General features: G+C 45.3%; 2 protein-coding genes across 9 annotated transcripts in view; one reads left to right on the top strand and one right to left on the bottom strand.

The window, feature by feature from the left end:
- The window catches only part of P2RX4 (purinergic receptor P2X 4), a 29,543-nt gene extending 23,587 nt beyond the window's left edge, over positions 1-5,956 (top strand). Inside the window, exon 12 of the mRNA XM_035097886.3 lies at positions 4,991-5,956. Coding sequence (XP_034953777.2) covers positions 4,991-5,050 — 60 coding nt within the window. The 3' untranslated portion in view covers positions 5,051-5,956. The remainder of the gene's footprint in view (positions 1-4,990) is intronic.
- Positions 5,957-9,792: 3,836 nt separating this feature from the next.
- The window catches only part of CAMKK2 (calcium/calmodulin dependent protein kinase kinase 2), a 47,338-nt gene continuing 44,649 nt past the window's right edge, over positions 9,793-12,481 (bottom strand). For all 8 annotated transcript variants that reach the window (XM_035097988.3, XM_088659633.1, XM_088659635.1 and 5 more), the window contains one exon: positions 9,793-11,206. In XM_035097988.3, the coding sequence (XP_034953879.2) occupies positions 11,131-11,206 (76 nt within the window). In that variant the 3' untranslated portion in view covers positions 9,793-11,130. The remainder of the gene's footprint in view (positions 11,207-12,481) is intronic.

The following is a 12,481-nucleotide window of genomic DNA, read 5'->3' on the forward strand; positions in this document are numbered from 1 at the left end:
GTACTGCTCTCAAGCCAGGTGTCTCCCATCCTGTATCTGTGCCTTTCATTTTTTTTGCCCAAGTGTAGCACTTTACATTTCTCCTTGTTAAAATTCATCTTGTTTGCTTTGGCCCAGTTGTCTAATCTGTTAAGGTCATTCTGAAGTGTGATCCTGTCCTCTGGGGTGTTAGCCACCCCTCCCAACTTGGTGTCATCTGCAAACTTGCTCAGGATTCCCTCAAGCCCATCATCCAAGTCATTGATAAAGATGTTGAACAAGACTGGGCCCAAGACAGAACCCTGTGGCACCCCACTAGTCACTACTCTCCAGGATGAGGAGGAGCCATTGATGAGCACCCTTTGGGTTCGGTCAGTAATCCAGCTACAAATCCACTGAATGGTAGCATTGTCTAGCCCACATTTTACCAGCTTCTTTACAAGAATATCATGGGGCACCTTGTCAAAGGCCTTGCTGAAATCAAGATAGGCTACATCCACAGCGTTCCCTTCATCTACCAGGCTTGTAATTCTGTCAAAAAATGAGATCAGATTAGTCTGACATGACTTATTTTTCAGGAACCCATGCTGACTTTTAGTGATCACAGAGTTTCTTTCTAGGTGCTCACAGACTGTTTGCTTAATGATCTGCTCTAGAATCTTTCCTGGTATTGATGTCAGGCTGACTGGGCGGTAATTGTTTGGGTCCTCTCTTTTCCCCTTTTTGAAAATAGGGACAACATTTGCCCTCCTCCAGTCTGCTGGAACTTCGCCTGTTCTCCAGGAATTTTCAAAGATTATTGCCAGTGGTTCTGAAATCACCTCTGCCAGTTCTTTTAATACTCTTGGATGTAGTTCATCTGGCCCTGGAGACTTGAATACATCTAAACTAGCCAAGTATTCTTGTACTACCTCCTTACTTATTCTGGGCTGTGTTTCCCCTGCTGAATCATCTGCTCCATATTCTTCAGGTCGGGCGTTGTTTTCTTTCTTGGAGAAGACTGAGGCAAAGAAGGCATTGAGGAGTTCTGCCCTTTCTCTGTCCCCTGTTTGCATTTCACCATCTTCTCCTCTGAGTGACCCCACTGTTTCCTTGTTTTTCCTTTTGCTACGGACATACCCATAAAAGCCCTTTTTGTTGCTTTTAACCTCTCTGGCGAGCCTGAGTTCATTCTGTGCTTTAGCTTTTCTGACTTTGTCTCTACACGTGCTGGCTATATGTTTGAATTCCTCTCTGGAGATTTCCCCCCTTTTCCATTTTTTGTACATATCCCTTTTAAATCTTAACTCAGTCAAAAGTTCTTTAGATAGCCAGCCTGGCTTCTTTAGGCACCTTCCATGTTTCCGTCTCATTGGTATTGCCTGAAGTTGTGCTTTTAATATCTCCCTTTTAACAAACTCCCAACCATCATGAACTCCCTTCCCTTTTAGTATTACTGTCCATGGGATTTCACCCAGCGTTTCCCTAAGTTTTCTGAAGTCGGCTTTCTTAAAGTCTAGAATTTGGACCTTAGTATGCTTGGTTGCTCCTTTCCGCTGGATAATAAACTCCAGAAGAGCATGGTCACTCCCACCTAATGATCCTGCCACTTCTACCCCACTAACCAAGTCATCACTATTGGTTAGGACCAGATCTAAAATGGCTGATCCTCTTGTTGCTTCTCCCACTTTCTGGACAATGAAGTTGTCTGCAAGGCCAGTGAGGAATCTGTTCGACCTTATGCTCTTGGCTGAGTTTGACATCCAACAAATATCAGGATAGTTGAAATCCCCCATTACTACTATCTCACTTCCTTTGGAATGCTTGGCCATCTGTTCCAGGAAGGCATCATCTGTGTCCTCAGTTTGGCTTGGGGATCTATAGTAAACTCCCACAATGAGATCACTGTTGTTTTTCTCTCCCTTAATTTTGACCCAGATACTCTCAATTTGGCTTTGAAGTTTTAAATCCTGGATCTCTTCACAGGTATACATATCCCTAACATATAAAGCTACTCCTCCTCCTTTCCTGTTTGGTCTATTTCTCTTAAATAGATTGTATCCCTCTATTACTACATTCCAGTCATGAGACTCATCCCACCAGGTTTCAGTGATGCCTATTATGTCATATTTAGTTTGCTGTACCAAGAGCTCAAGTTCATCTTGTTTATTTCCCATGCTCTGTGCATTAGTATACAGACATTGAAGACCGTTGATCATTCCCCCATGTCTCTTATTTAAGGATATTTTCGTCCCACCACTAGGTCTGCATGCTGCTTGCTCCATTTGGTCCTTGACATTTGGATGATCATCTTCAGCATTTGATAGACTCCTACCTTCAGGACCACTGTCTCCCTCCCCCACATAAGTCAGTTTAAAGCCCTCCTGATGAGGTTTTTGAGTTTTGTGGCAAAAACATTCCTCCCAACTTTTGTGAGGTGCAGTCCATCACTTGCCAGAAGTCCATCATCAAGAAACTGCAGACCGTGATCTAGGAATCCAAACCGTTCTTGTTTGCACCATTTGCGAAGCCAGTTGTTCACTTCCCCTATTTTTCCCTCTCTCCCTGGGCCATGTCGTTCAACTGGGAGGACAGAAGAGATGACAATTTGTGCATCTAATTGCTTCAACTTCCTGCCCAGAGCCTCATAATCATTTTTGATCTTCTGTAAGCTATGGCTTGCAGTGTCATTGGTTCCCACATGCACCAAAAGGAAGGGGTATTTGTCGGTGGGTTTTATTATTCCTTGCAGCCGTTCTGTTACATCTTTGATCTTGGCCCCAGGTAGACAGCACACCTCTCGAGACATCTTGTCAGGCCCACAGATCACTGCTTCTGTACCCCTCAGTAGGGAATCCCCAATCACCACTACACGCCTCTTCAGAGGCTTGGTTGGGATTCTTCTATGTGCTGTCCCTTCCAAGGTTACCTGCATATTTCCAGAGGACTGACTTGGTTGCTCGTCTTCATATTCCTCATCAACTGTGATGAGGGAGAGATCCTCAGGTGGAGTCTGTTCCTCGTCTTCCATGAGCACTTCAAAACGGTTGTTTAATTCTAAGCACTCAGAGCGATCCCTGGGCCTTCTACTTCTATGAGTCACGTTCCTCCATACATCTGGCTGCTGTGTTGGGGAACTGACCTCCTCCTCAGGGAGATCCCCTGTCTCCTCCTTGGTGCAGACAGTGTGCTCTGCTGCATCCAAGAAAAGCTCCAGCTCTTTAATTCTCTGGAGCGTAGATACACGCCCCTGAAGCTGCTGCACCTTCTCTTCCAGAAGGGCAACCTTGTTTTCTAGTAGGGCAACCAACTTGCAATTGTTGCAAGTGTAGCTACCCACATCCTTTGGCAAGAAAACAAACATTGCACAGGAATTGCAGGTGACAATGGTTGTTCCCTCCACCTCCATCTTGAAAACCTTGAGGTCAAGGGGGAAAGAGGAAGAGGCCTAGGTCCCCCCTAACAAACGTATGAGACTTGCTGCCCTAGGTCAAAAAGATGGGTAAAACTGCGCGCGCCGATAGGCGCGCGCCGCTGCACTCCAAGCTCTGACTAGCTCCGCCCACAGCTAATCACCTGAACTTCCTGACTCACACTTCTAGGTGAAAGGTCACAGCCAGAAACAAACAAGGTCACAGCCAGAAACAAACACCCACACAAGCCTGGACAGTCACCCAAATCCAAGAGGCAGCAGCCCTAGAAAACCAGCACAAGCACACAAACAAGTAAGAAAACAAATAAGCACACAAACTTACTCACACACAGCCCCAAAAGACAAAACCACAAAACCTACAGAGTGTCTCCCAAGCTCAGCTCACCTTCTGCTCCTTCCTCAGTCACTGCACTCCAAGCTCTGACTAGCTCCGCCCACAGCTAATCACCTGAACTTCCTGACTCACACTTCTAGGTGAAAGGTCACAGCCAGAAACAAACAAGGTCACAGCCAGAAACAAACACCCACACAAGCCTGGACAGTCACCCAAATCCAAGAGGCAGCAGCCCTTCTGCTCCTTCCTCAGTCACTGCACTCCAAGCTCTCAACTAAGTTTGTCATAGGTATGAGCTTTCGTGTGCATGCACACATCTTCGGATACACGAAAGCTCATACCTATGACAAACTTAGTTGGTCTCTAAGGTGCTACTGGAAGGATTTTTTATCTTTATTTTGACCGCGTCACACCAACACGGCTACCTACCTGTAACTAGGATTTCCTGTGAGAGACACTGAGAATTTTAAAAACCATTTATAGTACCAAATTCCCACCTTGGTTTGTGGAAGTTAGTCACTCGCTTTTCCTTTATAGCTGAGGAACCTGTTGCCCTCCAGATGCTCCCGTCATCCTTTTGATCAATGTGGCTCCTACAAATATATGTCCTCCTAATACATTAGGCTAGAGCTATCTAGCTTCTCATGGGGAATGAAGATTTACCATAAAGAAGATAGACTTGTGGCGGGTTTTCTTAAGTTAAAAAAGGGCTTGATTTCAGCTGCTTGCATTTTATAAGGCATAGTGAAGATACATTGCTAGATTACAGCAAATTGTTTTTAGAGACGGACATACAAAGACCCTGCTGGATCAGGCCAATGGTCCATCAAGTCCAGCATGTGGTTTTCCCAGTGGCCAACCAGATGCCTCTGGGAAGCCCAAAATCAGTACCTGAGCACAATAGCGCACCTTGATCAGTTTGGAGCACAGTAGGGGGAAGAGGGCTTGGTTCATTGCCTTCTTGGCAACCTTTTGCCAGCTTATTAGAAAAGTTTGGTTGGGCTTTTTGAAAGTGTGTTGCTTTGCCTTAGTGAGTGCAGCTCCTGTACAACTTAGTATGGGTCATTCCTGCATTGCAGGGGGTTGGACTAGATGACCCTTAGTATCCCTTCCCACTCTACAATTCTATGATTCAACGAACCTTACAAGCTACGGTAGTTTGCGTAAAAAAAATTCCCTTGGGGCGGTGTTAGCCAGAATGCGAGCCTGAGAATCTGTCTTGTGTATTGTTGTTTTTGCACTGACTTCCCCTTCTCCTTTCACAGGAAGGCAATTCATCCTATGGCTCCCAGGCAGAAACTCAGGAAGGCTGTCGCATCCGATGACCAACCCCAAAGTGCTGGTGTCAACCGGAGTCCAATGAATTTCACGCAAGCACAGGCTGTGAAGGGGGACAGAAACCCACATAAATTATTTCCCTATCTTCTGTTCAGTCTCGCTTCCAATATGGATGCCCTGATAAAGGGAATGTAAAGATTGTGATATTTTGCAAATAATGATGACCACTTTCTGTGAAAGTTCTTTTTTTGTTTGCTTGGGTGGGGGAAGATATTTCGGGGACCTGCAAAGCCCTGGATAGTATGAGGTAATTTTGAGGGCCTCCTAAAGTTGTGGCAATGGAAAAAGCCTGGTTTCCCCAAGTTGCTTCCCCCAAGTTGCTTCTGGGTAGGATTCCTTCCCTTTCTGCCCCCTTCCGCCCTGGTTCCTCTTCATTTCATCCCCCCATCTTTGCTGGATTTAAACAAGCTAGTTCAGGCATCCCCAAACTGCGGCCCTCCAGATGTTTTGGCCTACAACTCCCATGATCCCTAGCTAAGAGAACCAGTGGTCAGGGATTATGGGAATTGTAGTCCAAAACATCTGGAGGGCTGAAGTTTGGGGATGCCTGAGCTAGTTCTTCTGCTGCTTTCCTTGCACAGATCCCAGGTCCTATTCTTAGCGGGCGATAGAATCCCCAGCATTCAATGGGGCAAGGAAGGCGCTCTGACCTGTGAACTAGATGCCATACTGCCAGTCCTTTCCCTTTGCACTTTCTTTAATTTTTGTCCTTTAGAATTCATTTCCAAACTGAAGGAATGGCTATAGGTCAAAAAGAAGTAAATCTGTACGTCCTTGCACTTCCCCCCTGTCTTGATTACATGGGAGCAAAAAGAAAAAATGATTAATGTGAATGGGGGGGATTTTAGGGGAGAAATCTATTTTGTGGAGAAAATAAAGCTATTGGAAACTTTCATCTTCTTGTGCCTCCTTCCTGGCATGGGTAGCCTGGAACGCAGAGCTGCAACTGAATATTCACACAATCTTAATTTTGTGCAAAGTAAATGCCAGCATAATAGATTGGAGACTGTGTGCAGTGGAATCAAGCTGCAATCTTCTGTGTTTCAAAAACTGTTATTTCAGAACTTGTTTATCTGCATTTAGGGGGAAAAGTCAGACCTCTGCAGAAAGGGGAGATACAAATGCTGCAATCTGCACAAATAAGGCAAAATGTATTTATTTAAAAATACTTACATCCTGCCTTTACAATCCTGTGCTGGCTAGAAGTGGTGGGAGTCCAAATATCTGGAGGGCACCAGGCTGGGAAGGCGCTTCCATTATATTGTGGCCCTGATGTAGGACAGGTGAGGGATCGCCAAGGCATCTTGTGGACCTTTCTGGGATGTCCTTAAGGTAAAGGACCCCTGACCATTAGGTCCAGTCGTGACCGACTCTGGGATTGCGTGCTCATCTCGCGTTATTGGCCAAGGGAGCCGGCGCACAGCTTCCAGGTCATGTGGCCAGCATGACAAAGCCGCTTCTGGCAAACCAGAGCAGCACATGGAAACGCCGTTTACCTTCCCGCTGTAGCGGTTCCTACGGTATTTATCTACTTGCATTTTGATGTGCTTTCGAACTGCTAGGTTGGCAGGAGCTGGGACCAAGCAACAGGAGCTCACCCCGTCACAGGGATTCGAACCGCCGACCTTCTGATCAGCAAGCCCTAGGCTCAGTGGTTTAACCACAGCGCCACCTGGGTCCTTAAGCTATAGGTAAATGTATTCTCTCTCCCTCTGCCTCGCCCCCTCTCTTTTGCAAAACCAACATAATGAAACCCCTAGAGGCTGGATTTATCATTCCCCCACATTTTTATTTCAACTTGAATACTGAAAGTCCCCTGGAAAAGTGCTTGCCAATTCCTCCTTGGGTCTGTGTAGTTTTTTTTTTTTAAAAAAAGGTCATTTAAGTGATAAATACATAATGTTTAAAACACTTGATAAAAGAAGAAGTGTAGTAGAAAGGACATAGGCAGGAACAAAAATTAAAAAATAAAAATACAAGTCTCTTGGGTATTCAACAATATAAAAAGCAACATTATAGAGCTTGGATCAGGGGATGCTGCCAGGAGTTACAGTTCTGTAGCCATAGATGCAGGAGCCCTGTAATAAAATATGCTTTTAGAGCCTAGCATTCCTGGTTACATGGGCATAAAAAGCATGAATTGCACCTGAAGACAATAATTTAGCATTGTTAACACACTTTTCTTCTCAACACCGGAATCTAAGCTTCTGCTTTTTTAACAAAACAAATTGCTTTACAACTTGAGCCCATTCCAAGTTCTGGAGCACCCTTTTTAAAAAATAAGGCTAGGACAGCTGTGGCCTCTTGCTGTTGGACGTGCCCTGACTACACTGGCTGGGTCTGATGGAGTTCAGCAACATCTGGAGGCCCACAGGTTCCCACAGACCCACAAAGATTAATGCCACTCATTTGTACCATTAAAAGCCCAGCCCATAGAAATGTCTGCTGTAGATTTTTCTGGAAGATGCTCGACCTCAGACTTTGGTTAGTCTCCATGGGAAGGGAATTCTGCCAATAGCAAAGGGACCTTCCCCTTTTCTGTGCTCTGTGGAAGCAGCCAGTCCTGCCTTGGGAGCAAACGGCCAAGAGGCTACTCCTAAGCGGTGAGCAGGCCTTAGCTGAGCTCTGTGGTTGGTGCTGCCAAGCCAACTGCGCATCTTGGCACAGCAAGCATGGTGCGAGGGGCTGAGTCCAACCCTCTCTGAGAATGCCTGAGCAAGTGCAAGAGCTCCACAAGACCACAGCTCATCTAGAACAAAGGCAGGCCAGAACGACGATGGAATAAATTAAAGCGAGTGCATTCTCCTAAGCGCTGCCTGTGGGCACCAATGTGCTGTCGGTTCAGCCGATGGAACCTATGTGAAAGAGCGCGGTAAATAGCCTTTCAGCACACAGGAGGTGGTTTGCTCTTCCTGCTTGGACAGTCCCTGTTTGTGCTGGCTTGTCCCCTCCTATGCTTGGAACATGCCCCCATTTCATCCAGCGCCAGGACTGAACACCTCCCCTCCCAGCTGCTCTGAGCAGTGGGCATGTCTGGCCCATTTTGTGCTCTTGTCTCTTTTCCCGTTTCTTTAAACAGGGCAACCATTTTATGTTATGCCACATACCCCCACAGCAACCATTTTGTGACTGTCTTGCTGGCCCATAAAACACTTGGCAACCCCTGAGCCACACTTTTTGAGGAGATGTGGGATGCACATGCAGGCTGCCTAATGGCTCTTTCTGGGCTGGGCTTCCCATTATTTCCAAACCAGGGAATTATACATGGTTCCTCCCTAACAACAACCCACAAATACTAAACAACCCACCACTATCTGCCCTGGAAGACATTTTGTGCTTGCAGGCTTCCCCAGATGGATTCTTTATCACAAGCATTTACATCATTAGTTTTTCAGTCTCATTTTAAATGCATTTGTTCTTTTTTGTGTTTTTAACTCTTTATAACTAACTTTTGAGTAAATGGCCCCGGGACAGTTATTTAGAAGGTGGTTAATTAATTGATGGTAATTAATAAAATAATAATAATAATAATTTATTTATACCCCACCCATCTGGCTGGGTTTCCCCAGCCACTCTGGGCAGTTTACAACAGAAAAATGAAATAAAATAATCTATTGAACATTAAAAGCCTCCCTAAACAGGGCCGCCTTCAGATGTCTTCTAAAAATCTGGTAGCTGTTTTTTTCTTTGACATCTGATGGGAGGGCGTTCCACAGGGCGGGCGCCACCACCGAGAAGGCCCTCTGCCTGGTTCCCTGCAACTTGGCTTCTCGCAACGAGGGAACCTCCAGAAGGCCCTCAGCGCTGGACCTCAGTGTCCGGGCACAATAATGGGGGTGGAGACGCTCCTTCAGGTATATTAATTACACATTTATCCTGGTTGTGCTGGGTGGGTGGGGGCTTCAAAGCTGGAGAGGATGGGAAGCATAAAGGAGCCCACACCATACTCATGAGAAACCACAATAACCCAGGAAGTCTGCAGATTCCCCTCCTCCTTCAACTTTTTGAATCTAGTGCTCATTATGAAGAGAAATTAAGCATTAAGGTACCTCCTCCTCTGACAAGCTGGTGTCCTCCAGATGTTTTGGAAGACAACTCCAGCACCAGCACCAGCCTGCCAGAAGACAGAAGTACAATGGAAAGCTTAAGTAGAACAGCAAATAATGTGGACACACAGACTGCCCAAAGATCTAAGATCCTGCTGCTGTGTAAACAGAGCTTTTACACTGGGAGCAGAGCAGAAGGAATGGTGGAAGCAAAGCCGTCAGCCACTTAAGCCCACCCAAAACAAATAGATTAATTGGGGCTATGAAGTGGTAAAAGGGACCTGATTACAAAACAAACAGCAGAGAGAGAGGCCTGATGGTTGCTGCAGCAACAGTTAACTTCTTTCAACAGATCATGCATTTTGTGGGTTTACCATCGAGTCCCTGGCTCTGCCTCCAACTGGGAGATGTGTAGGCAGGCCCCATTTGGGTTTGAGGGAGGCTCTCGGAGGCAAGATCCATGCTCAGCAACCATCCCAGGATTGGGTCAGTTTTACAACGTGAGGGTTTGGAGTGAAAGAAAGACTGCATCACTGAAAGCATCACTACTGGAAACTCTTTAGCCCATAGAAAGCTAGCATGTCAGGGGGATAGATTCTGATGAGTAGGGAATTTTTTGGTGCTGGTTGTTTTCTCTCCAAGGAAAACATGGTAGCATCCAAATATGCAATTCTGCCAGGTGCTTTTAAAATTACAGGTTTTTTACTGACATGGCAAAACTATTATAGCAACTCGTATACTTCAGCAAAGGCAAGAATAGTGAGGGTGGATGGAAATTACGCATGAGCTTAGCCATTCATTCCCTGGTTCCCTGGTCCTTTTGTTTCCTCAGCTAGTAGCTATCGGAGCACAGGGATGCAGGGTGCTGGTCCCGTTCTAAAGATGGGGACAACACCACATTTTTCAGGTACAAAAAAAAGCACAAAACAGCTACTTCTGCTTACAAGCTAATTGAAACATTTGTTAGCAGCAAAATCTATACATTTCAGTAAAATTCATTGGATTGTATTCAAAAACTGCAGAAGCTATCTGTTATTCTGTTAAAATGTATTAAACCATGTTACATAACAGGAAGTGTTGGATTATAATTATTGTTTTAAAAATCCTGATTAATATTATTTTTTGTACATGCGCATATAGATAACAGAGATCAAGTAAAACTGCTAGCAGGAAATTCTTGTTATCACTTCATCAGCTAGATACAATATCGTTTTCACTCAAATTTGTGCTTGAGCACGATTGTACTGAAGTCAAGCTCTCTATGGGTTCTTCTGGCACATACAGCCCTTCAAAAAGAAAAGAAAGGGCTCTCCCCGCCTTGTATGTCTGGAGCACTCAAATTCCCACAAACTACACCACTGCTATGGTCTTGAGGATGGTCAAATGAAATCAAGGCAAACCACTCTCAAATGTAGCTGTGAATAATCTCTAATCACAAAAGCAAAAAAACCTGATGTGGCATTTCTGTTTGGTTTCCATGCAGTAAAAAATATCAATACAAAAAAATGTATGTATAGTAAACACCAAACAAAAAAAAGAGAAAGATGTATGTTACTGGAAGGATGCAAACACAATCTCCGCTTGATCAAAAGCATCACACTTAGCTGCCCATTTTCAAGACGCTTTTAAAATACGGACCATTTTCTTCATGAAATATTTGACCTGGGAGTTTCTCCCCACCCTAAATGTGGTTTGGTTGATTTTCGCAAAATCTGTATGATGAGCTCTCACATCGCTCTATTCAGATGAAGTCCAGCAGCAGGCCAGTTTGAGGTCCTCGTATTTTGGTAATCAGACCTGATCCTGTTGTGATGGTCCTTATTTACGGAGGCTGGACGGATTCTGTTTTGTAAAGCATGCTGCCACAAAAAGCTCTACATTCAGCATCTATATGGTTCCCAGCCTCACAGAATGCTGGTTGGATCGCCCTGGGCTCCACGGGTTTCTCCCTCCATGGACACATGCTTTGTAACGGAGTCGGGGGTGGGACCAGAGGGCGCACTCCAACAGAATGGCAGTTTTCAGGAAAGCAGTTCGTTCTCACCCACATTTGGCAGGTCACTGATGCCCCTAAGGTTGTCTTCGCTGCTTTGCTTCCTGTTTTAAAAAAATGAAGAACAAACATTTTAAAAACCATACAAGAGTTTTTCTCCAAGTTCAAATGAAAAAGTAAGAACAAATAATCAGCCTTCAACAATCTGTTGACTTCCAACTTCCAGTATGGCAATGGTCAGGGATGAGGGACAAGCCCCAACAGAATGTAGCAGACAGCCAGCTCAAGAAAATGGGAGGAATTCCATGAAGCCTATGACCATTGTTCCTCAGCACAAGCATTTCAGCTTGCCAGATTGAAGAGTCCCTCTTCTCCTGTACCTGCACACTGTTGTGGGGCTCCTCCTACCCCACCCCACCCCACCCCACCCCCCCAGCCAAGTTTGGGAGGCATGGGGCTGCATGCAGCAGGGGGGAGTCCCCTTGCATTAGCAGAAATCCGTGAATATGCACACGCTTCCCCTAGAGGAGCTCATTAGTTGAATCTCGCCTGTAGTGATTTTTTTCCTCTTATCTGATGAACAGGAATATAGAACCTATGAAGTGGCATTGTTTGCAACTGCAGCGAAGAAAATCAGAGTGAGAATTTTGCACCAAATTGTCCGTAGTTTGCAGTGACTTGTTAATATGAGCAAGCAACCCCAATAAATTCTACGGTTAATTTTTATATATGATACACGCTTATGCTTTCGTGTATTTCATTATACTTACAATGACCATATAACTCCGAGTAGTATATATCAAATTGCATCCTTAAAGTGTCAGGACAGGTCATGAGTAGAAAAGAAAGCACTCTGTACGAACCCTGAGAGTTAAAGAGAACACACACCCCCTCTGGGCTGAGTGTCTCACCATGGAGGAGAATGCACTCTGCACACACATTGAAGTCCTTTGCAGCCCGTATTTTGAAAATGCACCAAAGAAATCCTAGAGTTGGCATCGGTCAAGTTTCTGCTGACAGCCACATGCATATATATATATTTCCCGACAACCAGGGGCACTGCTAAGTATATAAAGCGCTCAGAGCAGAGGCCCACAATAAATGGATGGAGTGCCTCTGGGCAAATTGAGATGGAAGGTGGTACACGTTCACTGCGCATTGCAAGGCATCCAGCTGCCCTGGAAGCAGACTAAATTAATAATAATGCTTTGAAAAGCCATCCCCCTAACAACACCCCTGCCGACAGCCCACCAGCTCAGCACCCTGCTGTGTGCTACTGCTTAGTTGGGGAAGGGGTCTTCGTTGAATCACGATCATGCTACACATTTCAGAAAGGGAACTCCAAAACAAGAGCATTCCATGCGCCAGAAGAAGTCGGC

This window comes from Zootoca vivipara, chromosome 16 (genome assembly GCF_965207765.1).
Source record: "Zootoca vivipara chromosome 16, rZooViv2.hap1.1, whole genome shotgun sequence".
Lineage (NCBI taxonomy): Eukaryota > Metazoa > Chordata > Lepidosauria > Squamata > Lacertidae > Zootoca > Zootoca vivipara.